This window comes from Polypterus senegalus, chromosome 14 (genome assembly GCF_016835505.1).
Source record: "Polypterus senegalus isolate Bchr_013 chromosome 14, ASM1683550v1, whole genome shotgun sequence".
Lineage (NCBI taxonomy): Eukaryota > Metazoa > Chordata > Cladistia > Polypteriformes > Polypteridae > Polypterus > Polypterus senegalus.
In genome coordinates, this window is record NC_053167.1 from 133,812,805 (window position 1) to 133,835,208 (window position 22,404).

At 40.9% G+C, this 22,404-nt stretch overlaps 2 protein-coding genes across 3 annotated transcripts in view; one reads left to right on the forward strand and one right to left on the reverse strand.

Moving 5' to 3' along the window:
* Positions 1 to 17,235, reverse strand: part of akr1a1b (aldo-keto reductase family 1, member A1b (aldehyde reductase)) — a 69,837-nt gene extending 52,602 nt beyond the window's left edge. Inside the window, exons 1-2 of one of the 2 annotated variants that reach the window (XM_039735122.1) lie at positions 16,976 to 17,235; positions 3,124 to 3,219 (exon numbers count right to left, since the gene is read on the reverse strand). In XM_039735122.1, coding sequence (XP_039591056.1) covers positions 3,124 to 3,213 — 90 coding nt within the window. In that variant the 5' untranslated portion in view covers positions 3,214 to 3,219; positions 16,976 to 17,235. Of the gene's footprint in view, positions 1 to 3,123; positions 3,220 to 9,559; positions 9,749 to 16,975 lie in introns of those variants that run through there. The other variant, XM_039735123.1, reaches the window with a different exon arrangement.
* Positions 17,236 to 17,508: 273 nt separating this feature from the next.
* Positions 17,509 to 18,986, forward strand: LOC120514641 (THAP domain-containing protein 6-like). The gene is made up of 4 exons (XM_039735135.1): positions 17,509 to 17,539; positions 17,743 to 17,935; positions 18,081 to 18,188; positions 18,445 to 18,986. Exons 2-4 carry the CDS (start codon positions 17,876 to 17,878, stop codon positions 18,718 to 18,720), a joined length of 444 nt encoding a protein of 147 aa, XP_039591069.1. The 5' UTR covers positions 17,509 to 17,539; positions 17,743 to 17,875; the 3' UTR covers positions 18,721 to 18,986.
* Positions 18,987 to 22,404: the final 3,418 nt, after the last annotated feature.

The window sequence follows — 22,404 nt, forward strand, 5'->3', positions numbered from 1 at the left end:
CAGTGAACTAGTAAAATTAGTCCCTGACAAAAAATAAAAAATATTGTGTACAAAAAAGTTCACATAGTTACATATGTGGTGGTCAGCTGGGGGTTGTGCCCAGTCACCATGCCTGGACAGACCAGGAGAGGGACTGTACCTTCCCAGGACCATGAGAGGACAACCGCCCCGCATTGTAAGGGTGCCACGGGGTTTGAGCATAGAAGCTCAACCCTATAAGGGCCCGTGGCCACTGCCAGGGGGCGTCTGGAAAATTGTGCGGCCTCGGACATCAGCACTTCCGCCACACTCGGAGGTGCTGGTGGAGGGAATACTGGGGACACCCGGAGGGTTTCCAGGTGCTCAAGTCAATCAGGGATCACCTGGAGCACATCCGGGTGAGAATAAAAGGGGCCGCCTCCCTCTAGTTGACAGCTGGATTTGGGAGGAAGAGGACAGAGCTCGGGGAAGAGGAGTGGAGGCGGTGCAGGACCATTGGAAGGCCCTTGAAGAGGGTGTGTGACGCAGGGGCACTGTGTGCTGTGTGGACATTGTACAGAATAAACGTGTGCTTTTTGTGGACATTTAGGTGTCTGTCTGTCTGTGTCCTGGGCTGGCCTACACACATAGTATTTTTGATACATCAGATTAACAGCAGTATAACCGATTCCCATTGTCTTAAAGAAATTTACTGCCTGAAGCTGGGTAACAGAGCCAGGTAAGTAATAAAAGCAAACAGAGGGTGCAACAAAGCACCAAACAAATATATAACAAATCTAGACAGTATTGTCTTCTTGTTGGTTAAAGGGTCTGTTTAGTCCTTTTTTCACCACTATAATAACAAAAACAAACTCCCTTTCTTACACACCCTATTTATTTCACCATTCCATTGTCCTTTCTTCCTCCTGCTAATTGTGCCTTTGCTAAACTAACTCCTATGCATCATCTGTTATGACTAGATGGAAGGGCAAGTCCAAAGTACTTATTTTTTATGTCGGAACAGGTCCAGAAAATGAAGACTTTCTTTTGGGACAGACCAGTGCCAAACTTCAAGTACCAAAAAGTGACTTTAAATTAAGAAAATAACTTTCCCCTGGAAAAACCTGATGTTTAAAACATAAATCCACCCTAAAGAATTAAGTTAGAAAAATGTAGCCCAGAATAAAATAAAATGTTAAATACCATTCCTCTGACAGCAGCTGTACTCCCTGAGGTTGGGTTGGTTGAGTTACAAGGAGCAGTTTCTACCGCTCATCTAAATGGCCACCTGATGACCGAGTCGCTTACTAGATGTCCTGCCAGTTGTATTCTGTGACATGTGATTAAAAACAGTAACTAAGTCTGCAGCACTGTTCCTTACCAGTGATGGTTGCAATGAGAACAATGTCTCTGAATTATTGTGAAGCAAAAAAGGACCAGGAGATGCAAAATTCACCAAAAATCCTGGTTAAAAATGCAGAGCAGAGATTGAAAATGGGAGAACCATGCACCACAATCAAAAGGATAATCAAAAATCAAAGTCAAGGGCTAAACAAAACAAATTAAAAAATCTGGCACTAAGAGCTTTCTTTGAAAAACAGGCAACTATACTAGAGTTCTTCCCAAGACTCATTTTTGTTTTATCCACCCAGGGATAAAGAGTGAAGCAAATGCTGAATTTTCATAGATAACGTCGTGTGATGTCATCAGCACAAATAAACTGATCACATGATACCTCCACAGAGCATCCTGTAAGTAATCAAAATAAGACATAATTTTAAAAAAAAAAAGCTTCCACAAGTCTAGTCTAACTGAAAAGCTACTGTAATTGCTAAAATAAAACCAATGACATAAGAAAAATGTTTAAAATAAAAATACACCTATAAACAATCCCAAAAATACTACAATGGCTGGTACATATTTGAAAAGACACATTAAAGCCCACTTGGAGTTTACAAAAAGGCATCTAAAGGACCCTCAGACTATAAGAAATAATGTTTTCTTGTCTGAAACCAACTGTTTGATCTCAACTCTTCACTTGTACAATAACACAATTACAGCAAAAAGTAGTAAATATAGTATACTATTCTCTGTGAAGCACCATTAAAGTCTACCAGTGACAGTGCACTGCACGTTACACTTGACTTGAGCATTCCTAGTTTTCATCCTCTTTCTCTGTACTTTTAGCATTTGTTTGCTCAGACGTTGATGCACTTGCTGCTTCCTGAGCGGCCCGCTTCTTCTCTTCTTACGTCTGCATCTTCTCGCGTTAACTAAAACTGATTAAGTCAGCATTTGTGTTGCAATTACTTACTACATTTTACTTAATTTTCCACTTAAGCGGGCACTTAAGTGTTCAATCTGTCTCAAGAATGATTTAAGATATGAAGAGGTAGAGGAAGTGATGGCGAAGGTGGGAGGGATAAGAACGGCGCCCGTACGCATGCACTGCATGGCCGCCCTACTGCTGAGAGTTGATTCTACAATAAAATAAAATAAAAATAAAAAGAGGAATAACCTTGGAGGTCAATCATCACCCCGAAAGCAGATAGTAGAGGTCACGTAGTATATGTGCACCAAATTTCAGGTCAATAGGTCAAACGGTTTGCGAGCTACATGTGATTTAAAATCCTGGACAGACAAACGAACAGCCATGGTAGTATATTATAATTATAATTAATAATTCTTTGCATTTATATAGCGCTTTTCTCAGTACTCAAAGTACTCAGCAATTGCAGGTTAATGGCCTTGCTCAAGGGCCCAACAGAGCAGAGTCCCTATTGGCATTTACAGGATTCGAACCGGCAACCTTCCAATTGCCAGTGCAGATCCCTAGCCTCAGAGCCACCACTCTGCCATATCAATCATATCATTATATAAGAAGATGGGCAAAATTCTAATTTATATGCTACAGTCAGTGAATACTAAAAAAATAGGAACTTAAAACAATGGTAAGAACTAGAAAGCAGAAGCCAACATAAATATACACTTTTCCCCACATTTCAGGGTTCAGATTTCTCTACAAAGAAACACCTGCATAAGAGGATTCTACCACAAGAATGTGCGGCTTTTCCTTCCTTCTTCAGGTTGAAGATCACAAGGTAATGCAAAAATAAAACAAAAGCCCATGAATAAAAATGCTGAAGCAGCACTGTAACCTCATACCTTGCCAGGCTCGCTCTTCCAAGTACCAAGACCAATCAGAGGCATCTTCCGCCCAGTGTTGAGAACTGCACAATCAGATGTTCCTGACATGTTTACCTAAGAAAAACATAATTTAAAAGGGATCAGCTAACGTGATTACTGTCTACATGACATAAACAGAAAGTCTCTTCAAATATCACTTTCAGAAGACAGGCTGACTGTTATGAATGGAGATTCGTTTTAATTTTTTTCTGGGCTTTACTTAAGCCATACAAAACATTTAGGTGTCATTTCCAGGGGATTTTCTACTCAGGAAATTTAATTCTGTGGTCATTTTCTTGATTGCAGACTTTTATTCAACATCTTTTTGGACACATTTTTGTTTTGATAATGGTTAGCACCATTTTTTGGATTCTGACATCATGATGCTGGTCATGGTTGCTTGGGGTGTTCGTCACCACTTTTCAATTGGTAAAGAGCTAAGAGGTTATCTCCATGCGCATTTTGTATCCAAGATTAAATAAAACTTGAAGACTTTCAATTCTTTTCATTTTAAATACTGGTTCTAGAAACAGGTTCTGTTTTTTGGTGTGTGATTTGGCTTTGATTTCTCTCTCTCATTTTCTCTTCTGGTCTTGACTTTTTTGTTTGCCCCTTTGACTCTGTACTTTTTATTTGTTCTTTTATTTAGCCGTATACAATTTCTTGTATTAGTAATTTGTTAGTTTTTGCATACTCCTTGGGGTCAGAGCACAGGGTCAGCCATTGTACAGCGCCCCTGGAGCAATTACAGGTTAAGGGTCTTGCTCAAGGGCCCAGCAGAGTAGGATCTCTTTTGGCAGTGACAGGGCAACCTTCTGGACACTAGGACAGATCCTTAGCCTCAGAGCCACCACTCCACCCTCTGTTTCTCCTGAATCACACTCTCATTTTTTTTTAATATTTCACCATTTAACTGTCAGTACACAGACATATAGATGATAACCAAAAGAGTCTATCTGAACTAGTTAATCACACCTAGACATAAATAGCTCTGAAAGCTTTCATGGTAAGAACAACAGGATATATAGCATGACAAGATGTCACAGCAGGTATGCCCACAATTAATTTACTTAGATAATGTAGTCAGTCAACTTTATTTATAGCCAAGAATTACACATAGAGCTGAATGAGAAAGTTCAAATTTGTTACTGGAGGCAATGTTAAATAAAACAAGCTCAAAGCAGTCTTTAACATTTGTACATATAATTAACACATGCTTAACATTTATGATATGCACTTTTTATTATTTTTATTTCTGATTGTATTTCACTTGTTTTTTGATACCTTTTTGTCACATGTGTATAATTTTGATATATATATAGAAAATACTTTTGTGCTTGGAATTTTTTATTTGTCTTGTCTTTCAAGAGGTAAGAAATATTTCACGATTTTTTTGTCATTGTGTTGTTTCTTATGTGTGCAGCCATTTTGTGGCTTGGTTAACATACTGTTGCTAGTGTACTTGACTGAAGGTGTGTGACATCATTTCTGCCACAAACTTCCTGGTCATGCGAGATATGTATATCAAAAATTGTATTTCTGTGTTGGTGTATGAGTTTCTCTCTAAGTCTTTACAATTCATTGATTTATTTGCTACATTTCTTTGACTTCGATATTTTGTGCAACCATAGTTTAAGTGGAAAGATAGGGCAGATTTCAGGTTATCAAACTAAACTTTTAATTTCCTCTCCCTAACAGCATGAGAAACAGATTATCAGACTATTCAAGAGATGTTTCTAAAAACAAAAAGTACCCTACTAACAAGTTTGGCAGAAAAGGCATTACCTGAGGCATTCTGGTGCCAATACTTTATTGTCTTCGGCCTACATGGGCCTAAAAGGTATTTAAGCTTCAAAAGTATTATAAAAGTCCCAAAATATATTAAGAATGCCTTACAAAGTAAGGAAACCAATACACTCTGGCTTGCAGAGACATGTTTCACCAAAACAAAATGTATAAAAGACCACACAAATGTCTAACCGACATTGAAAGTTTGCAAACACTAACTAAAAAAATATTTTGGAATGAACATATGGAGCTGCTCATTTTGTAATCACTGTAAATTGATGTGCAGCTCTGCACCCCAAGTTTGGCAACCCATCCCAGGCTCAATCCTGTCTCCAGAGTAGTTGGGATAGGCACAAGCTCCCAGTGATTATGAATTGGGTACATAGGTTAGAAAATGGATGGAGGCAACTGTAATTATGTTCATAATATTCATACTAACAGGAGGGCGAATGCAAAGATTTTCTTTCTTTATCGCTGCTATGTATACCACTTTATTAAATAGCTAATAATCTCATCATCATTTCAGCTCACTCAAATGCTTGATTCTATAAGACAAAATATTTGCAACGGACTGTTGAATGTCTCATCACTGCACTCTCAAAGCATGCACAAAATGTGCATTTTTATTTTAAACTAATTCCATAATGGGATACAAGTGGCAATAATGAAAGGCTTGTTTTTGCATTGGAAATGTAGTGGTATTATGCCACTTAATTAAGCTAAATTGTGTGGGATTTTTCAGGCTTCATAAATGGTGACCTCTGCCAAAATGCATGTATTGTAACATTACAATTTATTTTTATTAATGGTAAAAAAAAAAAAAAACTGTTTTAAACAAGATATTTAATTCATATTTGAAAAAGACATGGTTTGGAAGTAAACACTGAATCTGTCATTTATTAAACATATTGACAAGCTTGCAGTCTTGTTTAACAGATCATCCTGCCTTAAATTGTAAGGATACCTTAAATCTTTCAAACTAAGTCAGAAAACTGTGATTGGTATGAAAATATTTGGTTTTTTACAACACCAGAAAATACAAAAAAAAAAAATATATATATATATATATATTTAAACTGATTCTCAATTTCAGCCAGTTGATTATCAGGAAGACCTAGGTTTGCTTCCCAGGTCCACCCTGCATGGAGTTTGCATGTTCTCCTCGTGTCTGCGTGGGTTTCCTCTGGGTGCTCTGGTTTCCCCCCACAGTCCAAAGACATGCAGGTTAGGTGCATTGGTGATCCTAAATTGTTCCTGGTGTGTGGGTGTGTGTGCCCTGCGGTGGGTTGGCGCCTTGCCCGGGATTTGTTCCTGCCTTGCGCCCTGTGTTGGCTGGGATTGGCTCCAGCAGACACCCTCCCCGTGACCCTCTGTTAGGATATCGCAGGTTGGATGATGGATGGATGATTATCAGAAACAGTCTTGGACTTAATTATGATTGGGCAAGACAGCATTTTATCACCTTAATAATATTACAAGAATCCATTCTATTCTATCTTTTCATGATGGGCTGAAACATTAATATATGCAATTGTTTCTACTACACTTAATTATTGTAATGCCCTTTTCTCAGGTCTTCCGAGTTGTGCTACTAGAAGTCTTCAATTTGTTCAGAATGCTGCAGCTAGAATCTTGACAAAAATAAAAAAAAAAATTGAGCACATAACATGAATTCTAGTTTCACTTCACTGGTTACCAGTACAAGCAAGAACTAATTTTAAAGTTCTTTTATTTAACATACTAGGTGTTGCATGGACATGCACCACCTTACTTAGCTGAGCTAATTACAATATACACTCTGGTATATCCTCTTCGCTCGTGTAATGAGAGTCTTCTGGCCATTCCTTCAGTTAAGAAAAAAATCAGTTGGCCACAGAGCATTTGTCTACAGTGTACCTTATCTGTGGAACAGCCTGCCATTATGTGTAAGAGAAGCAAATTCAGTCAATATTTTTACATCAAGAATAAACCTACCTTTACTCCTCTTCATTACAATGGGACTTAGAATTCAGCCAGGCTTATCATCTTTGAAAAATTCATTGAATGCTTAAATTATTATTATTACTTTGTACAGTATATTGGGATCATGCCTCATGGCAATTCTGCACTTTAAATAAAGTTGATTGATTGATTGATTGCCAGTGATGGGCAGTGACCATTCAAAAAGGCCATCTGCCTATCAAATGAAAAAATCATTAAAATTCAAGTTTTAGCTTAATTAAACATTCATGTTCCTGTCCCTACATATTGTAATTCCCCCAACCTAGGATGAAATTCTAGTGATGTCACTGTTGGCAGTTAACAGAATTGTTACTGCATTAGAAACACATCAAAGCTAAGACAAAAAAATATTTCAGGAAAATATAGATTTAAAAAAATGTGAAAAACATTTTTTTTTTAGATGACTCTGCATTTGACTTGGTTGTATACATTGGTCAATTAACTGACTTAAAAACTTGGGTAGAAAAATGAGATGGGCAAGTCTGTCAGTGAACTGTTTTTTTTTTTATTACAAAAATTAATAGCCTGTTCTGGCATTTAAAATTGAACAATGGGGATAGGTTACATTCTGCCATGGCTTGTAGCAAATGATGCTCTGCAAAAAAGTGTGGAAAGTGTCTGGTATATCAGCATATCTGTCAGCAAATCCTGAAATCATCTGATTTGAGTACACATCTGCTGTGATTCATAACACCCACCAGCACTAATGGAACATGCTTACACAAATCATATTACTTTCTTCTACTGTGTACTCAAATCATATTTTTATAAGCAAATGCTGGCACATAAGCTGAATCACATACAGACACAGTAGTTTATCGACAATTATGATATGATATAAGATATGATAGGGTAAGATATGATACTTTACTTGTCCCTGGGGTGAGATCTGGCTTTTTACAGAAGATCTTTAAATACATAAATGCACAAAGAACCACACTGAGATCAAACTTATTTTCCTCAACAGCTCCTACTTTTCATGTATTACATCCTGTGTTATGTTTTAAACCAACAAATCGCCAACCAACACTCAGCCTTATGCATTTTCTGTAGTGTGGCATGTGTATGCATGCTAAAATAATGAGGAAATGAAAATGCCAGATTATACAATAGTCCAAAGCATGACAAACCAATTATTGTTTGAGGATATGGTAATAAAAGAACTAAGGACAAAGCTTTTTAATCGAGTACTTCTATTGTACTTAGTAAGAAAAACTGTTCAAATTCCTGGTAGACCTTTAGTTCAGCCACTAATATGATGATGTAGCCCTGAGTTGTGATTCATAACAATTGTAAACCAACTTTTAAGCATTTTTATCACACATACTGAAAGTCTGTAAGTGTTACATTTCTTCAGTAATTACTGTCTAATTGTCAAAAGAACAGCTGTCCATATCTAGGCATCAACATTCAATAACATCAATAAGAGCGCTTGCAGACTAATTGAAAACAAAGCCCTGCTATGGAGGTAGATGATCAGCAGAGTGAAGTACACAGCCAGTCTGCTTTCAAAATGGCTAAATCATCTAAATGTTGTTTTTGGATACACTGTATAGCAATATGCACACAATCTCAAGATGTTGATCAAAATTCAATAACACTCCTGGCTAGAAAAGCTGATGTATTTGGTAATAGCAAGTTAGGTGTTTTTCTTTATTTTAAATGTATCCATTAAAAATGCTTTACATTAGAACAGAAATGAATATATATCATGACTGTAAAGAAATAACTTTCAAGTTAAAAAATACCTAATGTATCCTTTAAACCACATTTCCCAAATGCTTTTTGTCAGTATTAATTCCATAAGATGCAACCTCAAATAGTTTTTTACATTTTTTTTATTTTGATTTTTCCCCTACAGCTTTCTCATTGCTGTCTATGAAGGCAGCAAATTCTGGTAGAAATCATAATCCATCAATGTCACATTTTGCTGTTGACAGAGAGAGAGTGATAGATAGATAGATAGATAGATAGATAGATAGATAGATAGATAGATAGATAGATAGATAGATAGATAGAGAGAGAGAGAGAGAGAGAGAGAGAGAGTTAGGAGCACGGACTGATACAGGTGGAAAGGGAAACAAGTCCTGCCACATTGTGTGAGAATCTTGGTGAAGTTGGCCCTGAGTGTTTGATTTAAGTGTTGCATTTAAAGGGTGAGAGCACCAAATACTCACTGGTGTATGGAAACCCAATGTAACTCTAGTGAATAAAGAGACAGACAGGTTAGGAGCAGGCGCTGATACTGCCGCATTGCCGGACCCACCACATGACAAACCAACTCCAGATCCCAGATTACCCGAGTGCAGCCATGCAGCGGGTGACACCTCAACACCACACTAGTTCAGATGAAATGGAACAACGGGAGGTTTTCTATGGTGGCTGGAGTGCCAATTCTGCCACCCACCCCTAGGTTTTTCCCCCGCAGGTTGGAAGGCCTACATGCAGGGCTGGATGCAGATTAACATCATACCCAGGAGGGATTTTGCTGTCGAAGTTATAAAAAATGGAACCAAATGTGACAAGAGAAGCAAAAAGTGGCAGAAGGATGAGAAATCACAAAAACGTACATACTTTCAGTAGCACAATTCTACACAAGTGAAAACACATTTAAATATTCACTCACCTACTTAAGTTACTCCTCTGCCAAATCAGAATGAAATAAGCCTGTTCAACCTCTTAACAGTTAAAATTTTAAAAAGACAGAATTGCTTATGCCACTAAAAAAATAATAAAGACATTCTACCCGCAGCAAGACATATCTAAGTCATTGCACAATATGCAATCTCCAGCCTGTGAGAGAAAGACCAATAATGGCTTTCTTGTCAACAGAGATGAGGGTAGAAGTGTGTGCGAATTTTTTCTTCCACAATTTCCTTAGAAATACTTTACACACACAAAAAAACAGGAAACTTGGAGTAAAGATAAAAAAAACAAAACTGAATATCAGCTAATTTCCTGTAAATGTGCCGAGGAAAGCACATTTTCAAAAGTCTAGCTTCCTGCAAGGACTGTATAATTTACACAAAAAGCTATATGTAATATCAGAAACCGATTCATACAAATAAAATGTATTTTTTTAAATGTATCTGACATGTGTCTAAATATAAAGTGGTATATAAGGATAGATGGATGGTATAATTTACTAATATATTTCAAGTTGAACTTCAAGATCTCCTCTCTTCATTCTTTGCTGCACACACAAGCATAGATTCAGAGTTTGTATTCTTTCCTTGCTATGCTGTGCCTATCACCATAATACCAACACTTCTTCATTCACATTCATCCATGAAATTTACTGTTTGCTGACTTTCAACAGGGTAGGCTAGATATTTTTAAATATGATTAGATGTGTGTCCAGACAGAGGACTGAATTAATTGTGAGACAGTTCACTGTGACTAATGCATTGCATTAGGGAATGCTTTTGAGGCAGATACACATCTAGGTAGAATTAGTATGCTTTTATATTTCTCCATTTGGAAAGGAATCAGTTCTTGATTTCAAATGCTCTCCATTATCACAAGCACTAACATTATATTATGGCACTAGGCACTTCATTCATTTATATGAGTAAAACCAAAATTTTTATATTTCTTATATTAACTCAGCAGACGACTTCACAAACGTGGTACTGGTAAGCATCCAACCAAACTGAAATGACAAAACAAAATTAACTCCTCAGCCAATGAAAGATGCAAATGATACTGAACCCTGGTGCTTCTTTACAATAATAACAAGGAATAAATAATAACATGCTTTAGGGATGATTATTTTGAATATCATGGCATCTTGATGGAGATCACGGTTAATTCCCCACTGAACCAGGAACCCATAACAGAAGGATGTGGATGGACAGGCATCCTGGCCATAATTCAAGGACAGAGGGAGGCTGCTTCCTGGAGCCATGTGTTCCCCCTGTACACATAGAGGCAACATTCCTATGGTTGAACTCCCATTTGTAATCCCATAGGACATATTAGTCCTGACAGACAGCCTTGTTGGGGTACTTCAGCACCACCAGAAGGAGCTGTAGGGGAATGCTGTCCCTACTTTGGTACAATTTTGCATGGCCTGGCAGTGCTTCCGATGTGCACTGCTTTGACCCAGGAAGTTCTCCCCAAGTCCAGCTAAAAAGATGCTACCTTAGCTGCACAGGGAAGTCAGAATCAGGAGAAGGTGAGTGACACTCATGGTGGAGTGGTGGAAGAAGACACAAAGTGACCAATTGTCAATCAGTCAGTCATTTTCCAACCCACTATATCCTATTACAGGGTCACAGGGGTCTGCTGGAGCCAATCCCAGCCAACACAGGGCGCAAGGCAGGAACAAATCACGGGCAGGGCGCCAGCCCACCTCAGGGCACACACACACACACACCAACACACTAGGGACAATTTAGGATTGCCAATGCACCTAAACCTGCATGTCTTTGGACTGTGGGAGGAAACCCACTAAGAAATTGTTAAAAAAATATATATATAATATGAAGTAATATGAAAATACAGTTTTCAAAACTTAAGAGACGTGATATTCATAAATATAAAGTAACTTTAATGACAGATTTTTCTGTAATATTTTGATCATTTTATATTTTTGTTATATTGCAAAATTTTATAATCATTGTTACAATTCATATTATTTTAATGGTAAAAACAATTTCTAACTAGAAAAACCCAAGCCAGTTGTAAAATCATTAAAGGGTTCTTCACCATCCCTTCTATCTATACTAATAGAAGGCAAAGCCCTCACTCACTCACTGACTCATCATTAATTCTCCAACTTCCCGTGTGGGTGGAAGGCTGAAATTTGGCAGGCTCAATCCTTACAGCTTCCTTACAAAAGTTGGGCAGGTTTCATTTCGAGATTCTACGCGTAATGGTCATAACTGGACGCTATTTTTCTCCATATACTGTAATGGAGTTGAGCTGGAAAGCCATGGTAAGCGGAGTTTCATGTGACATCATCACGTCTCCCACGTAATCACGTGAACTGACTGTCAACGCAATAATGCACGAAAACATGCATTATATAATTGAGAAGGCAGCGAAACAATAAGAAGCGAGTGATTGACATATACAACCATATTCATGAGTGCTGCTACTTCGGAAACAAAACAGTGTAAACCTAAAGTTTAAATTAAGTTCATAGACAGGCTGCCGCTGGCGTTTGTCATGCCCACGGGTAATGCGGGATACAAGTTTAATGAGAGGATGCAGGATATAAACGAGAGTTTTGATCACTTTGTAACTAAGTTAAAATTGCAGGTGAAGGGCTGTGCTTATGCAAATTCTGACAGACTGTGTTTGTGGGGGGTTGACAGTTAAAGCGGGTTGGGGAGTCACGTCATCATCTCCCCTCCCATTCACCTCATTTCGCTCTGAGCTGAGCTCCGCAGCTAACGCAGTGTTATGGAAGCGACTTTGTGACGCTGCCACCAAATACTCACAGAAAAATCTACAGTTAAATCTAAGTTAATACACACGCTGTCTCTAGAGTTTCTCCACACTGAATCCTCCAGGCACTACTTACAAAAGGTTACATTGACAATAGTGTTACGTTATTTTTAAAATGTTTCCTTTTCTTAGCACAAGCGCAGTTGAGAAGCTTCGATGCATGTGCTCCATAACGCATTAAAAATTAATGCATTTAATCACACTTTGCATTCCAAGCAAAGGGGAACTTCTGTCAATGCATGATTTCCTGGTACACCGATTACATTGATCAGTGCTTCCTGATTCATTTTACCCTCGCACCCCCTTGGTTTGAGAAGAAGTATGAAAAAATATGAGGTTAACACAGAAAAACAGATCACCAATTGAAGCTTTATGAATAATCGATTCACCATCAATAATTGTTTTGGTAAAGCCATACTCCGTGTAATCCTCCTTCCATTTTATAATTTTTCCGCCACTAACCATGATTACATGAACGGTAAAAAAGTAAGAGCGAAGTGAGAGTGACTTATTCAGGCAGGCAGGCGACAGCTCAATAGCTCGAATTTGGATATAAGTAGGTTCTATTTAGTCGCCAGAAATATCTTTGGTAGGAATGGAAGTTGAATTTAGTCTTTAAATTTCTATGGTAAAGAAAAAGTTATGCAATGATGACTAAATTTAACTATATAAAGTCAAAACTTGTATATATAAAGTCATTCCCGAATATATAAAGTCAAACTTGATCATATAAAGACACTGTCGGAATAAATAAAGTCAAAACTTGAATATATAAAGTCAGCGTCGGTGTATATAAAGTCAAAACTTGAATATATAAAGTCATTCCCAAATATATAAAGTCAAAACCTGAGTATATAAAGACGGCATTGGAATATTTCGGAATATATAAAGTAAGCGCTGGATTATATAAGGTCAAAACTTAAATATATAAAGTCAGCGTCGAAATATACAAAGTCAGCGCTGGAATATCCATTCATTTCCCAACCCGTTGAATCTGACCACAGGGTCACGGGGGTCTGCTGGAGCCAATCCCAGCCAACACTGGGCGCAAGGCAGGAACCAATCCTGGGCAGGGCACATGCATCATTTTCAAAACATTAACCGAACAGTGTTTTTTAAATTTATTTTTCTGAATACGTTTTTGTTAACTTAGTTCAGTCGTTTCAATCAACATATTTTGACTTTATATATTCAGGAATGAGTTTATATACTCCGATGTTGACTTTATATAATCAGGAATGACATTATAAATTCCGACGCTGACTTTATATATTCAGGTTTTGACTTTATATATTCCAGCGCTGACTTTATATATTCCCACGTTGACTTTATATATTCAGGTTTTGACTTTATATATACCAGCGATGACTTTATATATTCAACTTTTGACTTTATATATTCGGGAATGACCTTATATATTCAAGCTTTGACTTTATATATTCTGACGACGACTTTATATATTCAGAAAATCAATGTATTTGCCTGTTTGGCACCCCATAGTATATGTGTGTGAGTATATATGTACACATGTATATATATATATATATATATATATATATATATATATGCCAGTAGCACTCATGACAATGACAAAACAATTACATTGTCAATCATGTTACGTTATCATTAAAATGTTTCCTTTTCTTTTACTTATCCGCTACCAAGCGGGTATTTTGCTATATATAAATATAAATATATATATATATATATATATATATAAATATACTGCTCAAAAGAATTAAAGGAACACTTTTTAATCAGAGTATAGCATAAAGTCAATGAAACTTATGGGATATTAATCTGGTCAGTTAAGTAGCAGAGGGGGTTGTTAATCAGTTTCAGCTGTTGTGGTGTTAATGAAATTAACAACAGATGCACTAGAGGGGCAACAATGAGATGACCCCCAAAACAGGAATGGTTTAACAGGTGGAGGCCACTGACATTTTTCCCTCCTCATCTTTTCTGACTGTTTCTTCACTAGTTTTGCATTTGGCTACAGTCAGTGTCACTACTGGTAGCATGAGGCGATACCTGGACCCTCCAGAGGTTGCACAGGTAGTCCAACTTCTCCAGGATGGCACATCAATATGTGTCATTGCCAGAAGGTTTGCTGTGTCTCCCTGCACAGTCTCAAGGGCATGGAGGAGATTCTAGGAGACAAGCAGTTACTGTAGGAGAGCTGGAGAGGGCCATAGAAGGTCCATAACCCATCAGCAGGACCAGTATCTGCTCCTTTGGGCAAGGAGGAACAGGATGAGCACTGCCAGAGCCCTACAAAATGACCTCCAGCAGCCCACTGGTGTGAATGTCTCTGACCAAACAACCAGAAAGACTTCATGAGGGTGACCCAAGGGCCCCATGTCCTCTAATGGGCCCTGAGCTCACTGCCCAGCAGCATGCAGCTCGATTGGCATTCGCCATAGAATACCAGAATTGGCAGATGCACCACTGGTGCCCTGTGCTTTTTACAGATGAGAGCAGGTTCACTCTGAGCACGTGACAGAAGTGAAAGGGTCTGGAGAAGCCATGGAGAACATTATGCTGCCTGTAACATCATTCAGCATGAGCAGTTTGGTGGTGGGTTAATGATTGTCTGGGGAGGCATATCCATGGAGGGTCACACAGACCGCTACAGGCTTGACAAAGGCACCTTGGCTGCCATTAGGTATCAGGATGGAATCCTTGGACCCATTGTCAGACCCTATGCTGGTACAGTGGCTCCTGGTGCACGACAATTCCTGGCCTCATGTGGTAAGAGTATGCAGGCAGTTCCTGGAGGATGAAGGAATTGATACCATTGACTGGCCACCACACTTTCATGACCTAAATCCAATAGAACACCTCTGGGACATTATGTTTTGGTCCATCCAATGCCACCAGGTTGCACCTCAGACTGTCCAGGAGCTCAGTGATGCCCTGGTCCAGATCTGGGAGGAGATCCCCACAACACCATCTGTCATCTCATTAGAAGCATGCACCGATGTTGTCAGGCATGTATACAAGAACACAGGGGCCATACAAAGTGCTGCGTACAATTTGGAGTTGCTGCAATTCAATTTTGGCAAAATGGACTAGCCTGCCACATCATTTTTTCACTCTGATTTTTGGGGCGTCTTTGAATTCAGGGCTCTGTAGGTTGATCATTTTCATTTCCATCAAACGATGTGGCATCCTTTCGTTCCTAACACATTACCAAGTCTATATCAGTATAGATATTCAGGAGGATTTCTTTTTCCCATTGAGATCTGATGTGTTTTCAAAGTGTTCCTTTAATTTTTTTGAGCAGTTTATATATGACAGCAACACTCATATCAATGACAAAACAATTACATTAACAATCATGTTACGTTATTTTTAAAATTTTTCCTTTTCTTTTTCATAACTTCTTTAGCACACTACTTCTCCGCTGCGAAGCGCAGGTATTCTGCTAGTGTTTATATAAATATATAAATGTCTCTGTAAAAAATAAAAATCATTTGTTTGTTTTTTTCTATCATTTTTAACAGTGAATTGCTGTTTTTTCATTTTATAAATTGTTTAACGTACCTAAATTCTCGAATTGCCCCCCTAAAAAATCAAATTGCACCCCACGTTGGAAATCAACAATTTAGTCCTATGTACCCTAATACTTGGGTGTTGTACCGTGTAGCCAGTATGAGTGTAGTGAGAAGTCAAGCAAAATTACATCTTTTATTGCCTAACTAAAAAGATTACAATATACTGTACAAGCTTTCGAGGCAACTCAGTACCCTTCTTGCCTTGCAATTTCTAATGCCTTGTTTACGTAGTAACTAAGTAAGTAACAGAACAGCTACAGCTAATCCACAATGCCTATTTTTCAAGCAAGAATACTGACACATACCAGAAAGAGGGAACACATTACACCTGCATTGTCATCTCTGCACTGGTTGCCTGTTTAACAAAGTTGATTGTAAAATTTTATTACTGATTTTTAAGGCATTTAATAGTATTGCGCCATCTTAATTGTTGAAAACCTTAAATGAATATGTCCCTGATGTTTATTGTTCCCAGAGCTAAACACGAAAAAAAAAAAAAAAATTTTGGTGAAACAACCCATTTTATTTTTATGTTCCAAAGTTCTGGAACACATTACCATTCAATATATCTTATGTTACGAGCTTTAAAATAAAACTAAAACATATTTTTATTTCAATTCTAAATAATTGTACTCTTATTTTCATTGGCCGTTACTATTTTTATCTTATTCTATTATCATTACTTGTATTTTTTTTTTTATTTGTGAAGCACTTTGTGTTGCATTGTAAATGTATGAAAGGTGCTATATAAATAAACTTTATTATTATTTTTTATTGTTTTTATGCTGTGTAATCGCCTTATGTTGAGTGAGGTTATATGCGAGTGCGTACTTTACCAAAAAGAGAAAGGAAAGTCTTGGGCTATCCATAACTGAATCGTCTTCCAAATTTTTTTGAATAATTAAATCAATAGTGAATCTCTGAGTACAGTATATGAGCCCTGACGTATTCGCTGTTGCCAGCAGCACCCAGTTACCCATTCCACCCTCAGAAACAAAGCACCCCGAGCTCGGGCAATTTTGCTCTTTTACCTTTCTGCTGATCCGTTCCCCTTTACTGTCGTCTGAATTCGTTACTTGTAATAACACAAAACCCCCGAGTCCAGTTTTTGAATGATGTTTCCGTTTCCGCTATTTTTTTCTTGATATATGTTAAAGTAAAGAAGAATGGATGTAGAATTTAGAATAGGTGCGAACAGTACTCGAGCCAGTAAAGCCAATTGAAACAGGCAGTGAATTTTGCCAGTGTAACCCTTAAACTCGCCGGCTAACTCCTTCCCCAGTACAAAAGAAACGGACTTCAATGACCATCATGCATTGCGGTCGCAGGAAGCTTCGCGTGACATAAACCCCACCCGCAATCCCTTTCTGGAGACTCTGTTGAGTAGATATTGTTATTACGCGTTCATAGAATAGACATAGAACTACTAGACGCCGCATGACCAGCAGCATCGTACGTCAACGTCGCCGCCATATTGCGAGTGGCACTGCTGTGGAGTGAAGTAATGGATAAAGATGCCTCACGCATGTGCTGTTTGGGATTGTACAAACAGCTGTACGCTCCAAACCAGATCCTGGGGGGATTACATTTCATAGGTAAGGCTGAACAGTTGTTTTGGTTATATTTGGCCATTGTAAAATCTCTTTTTATATTTGTAACTTTAGCTACGCCAGGCTAAGATAGCAATGCTATGCATTCATCTGCTCAAGTGAGCCTCCAAATAACGTTTTGGCTAAACTTATTTAGTCACTAACTATGTAGATTGTTGTTAGATGTTAACATTTCTCAAACTTTGAAGGTTTCCCAAAGAAATCCACCTCAGGAATCAGTTGGAGGTAGCCCATAGACGGGAAGGTTTCAGCGCCAATGACACATCCAGGCTCAGCAGTGAGGACTTCAGACAGGAGGATTTTGATTGCACAGGTCAGACTATGAGAATCAGAAATGGAGCTCTTCCTTCTGTGTTCAGGTTTCCAACTCATCTCCAAAGGGTAGGTGTGTAGTTAGGTTATAAGGATTAGAGTGTCAGTGAAAAGTCCGTTTTTTAAAGGAGTCATTGATGTATTCCATAGCATTATGCTGTGACATACCTAACTCTGTTCATGTTTTTAAGCATTTTATTTTCTTTCACATTAGCCAGTGGCAACCAGGACCACACTGACTTCAGTGAGTGTACAGGAGAGACTATCAGTAGACTGTTCTTTGCCTGTCCAAGAGACTGAAGCTCTGCCTGATCCCAGTGTTGTGAGTATTAAGGTCCTTTTCAAACATCTTTTAACACAACCCCCTACCCCCATCGTGCTTTTCTGATAAACTAATGCATACACATGCATATAGGTTGAAACATGCTGCTGTTGAATCAGATACACGCACGCACGCATGCAGTACTCACAGTGGAAATGAGGGGTGATGTGATTACAAATGCAGACCAGCAGACAGGACATTGTACTAACTATGAATTGACTGATGTGATATAAACTTGACTCCTTGTGTCTACTAGGACCACTCCTACACGCTGCCTACATCTCTTGAAAATCTAAGGGCTAGACTCAATGAAACCTTGTCTAGGGTGGAGAGCATGGAGAGAGAGAAGAAAAATGCTAAGGATCGAGAAAGGAGAGTAAAGAACACAGTGCTTGGTCTTCTGCAAAATTTGAGGGAGAACAACCTCATTAATGAAGAGCAGAAGAAGAGGCTAGATTTATATTCAGGTAAAATAGAAATAAAACACAAAATATGGAGAAAATGGTATGTACTTAAGTGTAAAATTCCTTAAAACATCCTAATTATTATTTCAAGGGGACTTTCTAATTTGTCTTTGCTAACTGAATTTTAGATCTTCCAATGCATCTCCTGTCAAAACATAGCCATGAGTATACAAAAGACCAGAAAGAGTTTGCCCTCAGCCTCCACCTACATGGTCCCAAAGCCTACAATTATCTGAGAGAGTCTCTCCATCTTAATCTCCCACATCCACATACATTGCAAAGGTATTCATCCATTTGAAGTGTTCTTTCTAAGCTTTTATTTGTATCCCTTAATCATGATATAAACTAGGTAAAAGGTGTTATAGTTAATCAATACCATAAATAAATAACAATGCATAATAAATAGAGGCCTTTTAAGTAACTCCCCATCATCATGATCAAATTGTTGCTTATGGTTGTCGGCCACAGTGATTATTAATTGGTCCAAAAAATCCTGTAGCGGCATCATATGATCAAAGCTACCACTTGCTCGTATTAAAAAACAAAGGACTTTTGATGATTCCTTCTGAGAGTAGAGTCAAGGTGGTCAAAGTAGCTGAGCGTGTTATATGACAGTTGAGAGTATTCAGTCTGGCAATATGGTGCGGCCTTAGTTGGTGGAAAACAGACACAACTAAAGACATGAGCATAAAATGATGGTTGTCAATTTCAGACTGTGTTTCCTCAATGTGCTCCTTGAGAAAAAACACATCATCTGAAAAAATCCCAGCCCGAACAAACTGACTGATCAAAGATACACTGATAGCTTGCCCTAATGTCGACTGTCAAATTACAGAGTGGCAACACACGGAAAAAGCTATGTAAGACAGTTCTGTTTCAAGGGTTTTAGATACTATCATGTATATATTTAAGTAACCACATTGTGTGTGTGTGAGAGAGAGAGATTGAGAGAGGAATGAGTGAAATGTTTTTAGAAATTATTAAGCCAATTTGCATACAATAAAATTGTTTATTTTTGTCATTGAGTATATCATTTCACTGTTAAAAGAAAGACCAGACTGCCAGTTGCAGACTTACTATTTTGACTTTCAGACATTGCTCAAGTTTTCATTTCATTATTAGTGTACAGGGTGGTCCAGATCTAATTATGCATATACAGATCGTCTGGATGACTTTGATTTATGCGGGGACGATTCCCGTTCGGTGCGAAGACGATTCTTCATGTCGTCAGTTTGGACACTTCTCGATGGTCCAGGATTTTTCGGGTGATTTTCTATTGTGGCCGCCGGCCGGGGCTGGAGCCCGGCCGGGACGCCCAGGAGGACGTGAGGAGGGCTTGTGCCTCCTCCAGACCGCGAGGGGGCGTCCGTCCTGGTTCTATTGGGAGCCACGGGTCGAGGGCATGGAAGCCCTACCCTGTAGGGGCCCGTGGTTACCGCCAGGCGGCGCCCCGATGCCGGTTCGTCCCGTGTGGCCCTCGGCCGGGGATGGAGCCCGGCCGGGACGCCTTGGAGGACCGGAGGAGGCGTGTGCCTCCTCCAGAGCGAGTGGGGGCGTCCGTCCTGGTTAGACAGGGGGCCTCGGGTACAGGGCTTGGAAGCCCAGCCTTGTAGGGACCCGTGGCCACCGCCAGGCGGCGCCCCAGTGCCTGTTTATTCCGGGAGCCCGGCACTTCCGCCACACCAGGAAGTGCCGGGGAAGACGACCGAGACACAGATGGCTTCGGGTGCACGGCCGGCACTTCCGCCACACAGGGGTGTGGCGCTGTTAAGTGCCGGGAAGCAGCTGGAGCCCATCCGCTCCCCATAAAGGGCCGCCTCCCTCCAGTCGGTGGTGGAAGTCGGGAGGCAGAAAGACTGAACTGGAGAGAGAGGACGGGAGGCGGCCAGGAAGGCAAAGAGACTGTGGGCCCTGGACTTTGGGGGAATCAGTGCAAGAGGCACTGGGGTTCGTGGAGTGTGCACTGGACTTCTGTATTTGTAAATAGTGTAAATAAACAGTGTGATGGGTGACAAATTGATGTCCGTCTGTCTGTGCCGGGGCCAGCTTTCACAGTGGCGTAGTCGGCAGGATTCCGGGCCGTCCATTTGGACCGGGACCTGCATAAAAATTGTGTGTAACGGCCCGGCACAACACCTGGGGCACGTGTAGCTCAGCGCAGGAGCGCACACCGCACCCGCAGTGCCGGCGAAGGCCCCGAGGCAGAGGCGTGCTCTATTGTGAGTACAGCGCTGAGGCGGCCTTTGGACTGCAGCAGGGCACGCCCCCGACGAGAACGCGCCACCGAGGCCGAAGCGCGAGGCACGCGCCTGCGACTTGACGGCGAACACGCGCAGCACAGCGCTGAGAGAACGCGCTCGCAGCTGCAAGCAAGCCAGCCAGCGCAGCACAGCACAGCACAGCGCAACTGAGGCCGCAAAAAAAAAAAAAAACACCTACAGGCACCGCGCCATGGGGAAAAAGAAAGCCGGGCGGACACAGAACCCAGCCTCCAGACGCCGGCATGCCGGCCCGCTCCACGGGTCACAACCGGAGGTAGGTGACGGGCTCAAGAGGGAAGGGCCACGGAAGGGTTTTCCGCGTTTGCGTCAGCCTACCTCCTGGACCCCGAGGGACGAACCACCTGTTGGTGGGCAGATGGCCTCTGTTCGTGGCGTGACGGCGCAGAGAGCGACGGGGAGAGCGAGGCTGGGCTGTGTCTTCCCTTCGGGCCGGCCAGTCAGCCGGAGGAGGAGAACCCGGAGGAGTTTCCCGATCGCGGTGACTCAGCTAGAGGAGCAGGAGCTCCTCTCCAAACAGGTAAAGGGGAGTGTGTCAGCCGCCCGCCGAGGACAGTTCGCAGGCGGGGTGACGGACCTTCTCCCCGAGCCTCTCGGACTCCCAAGCGGACCTGCGGAGGGTCCGCAGGGTCTTGTTGGCTCGCGGTCGGTGGGAGGAAACAAGGGGACTTCAAGTCCAGCGCCGACCGAACGCATTAACTTTTCTTGGGCTGTAGAGGAGTTGAAACATGTTCTCCTTCCTCTGCAGTCCTTAGTTAAGGTTTTTCAGGTCCTGCAGGAGGCGAAGGAGGACTTGGACTGGAAGATCGGCGCCCGATGGCGGCCGTTGTTAAATGGCTGGAGAGGGGGCGTCAACCTCCTGCCTGCAGGACACAGCGTTCAGGTAGGTGCAGCCTGGGCCGTAGAGGAAAGGGGCGGAGCGCAGCGGCTGCGGATATGATCAGTGCTGCTTGCCAGGTCGCCCGCCCACTACACAAGACGCCGCCGTGTGGACCGATCACGGTGGCAGAGGAACGTGTGGAGAGGCAGCTGGTGGTTGTTGGCTGCCAAACAACCCGTCCCCTCTGCCTGCACCGGTCTCGGTCGTCTAAAGGGGTGCAGGCGGCACAGGGTCTCCCTTCTTCCCATAAGGGGACCCAGACCGTCACTGCACCCCAGAGGAAGAGGAGGACCCGGACAAAGAGGTGGGGACTCCTGACAAGGTGCAGCGTAAGCCCGTCAGTGCGACAGTACGGGAGGGCTACACTGCGGAGGGGCTTAACACCTCACAAGCCCTCCCGGAGTGGGCAAAGGGGCAGGAGTTTCCTGCCTGCTTCCGTTCCGCAAGGGTCGAGCTGGAGGGGGTCGGTTGTGTTATTCCTGTGGTCACGCTGGTCATGTCTGGAGGTGTTGTCCAAGGAGGACGTCCGAGTGGCAGGGACGTCGGGCAGCACCCCAGACCTGTTCATTATGTTTTACAGGGCGCAGCCATGA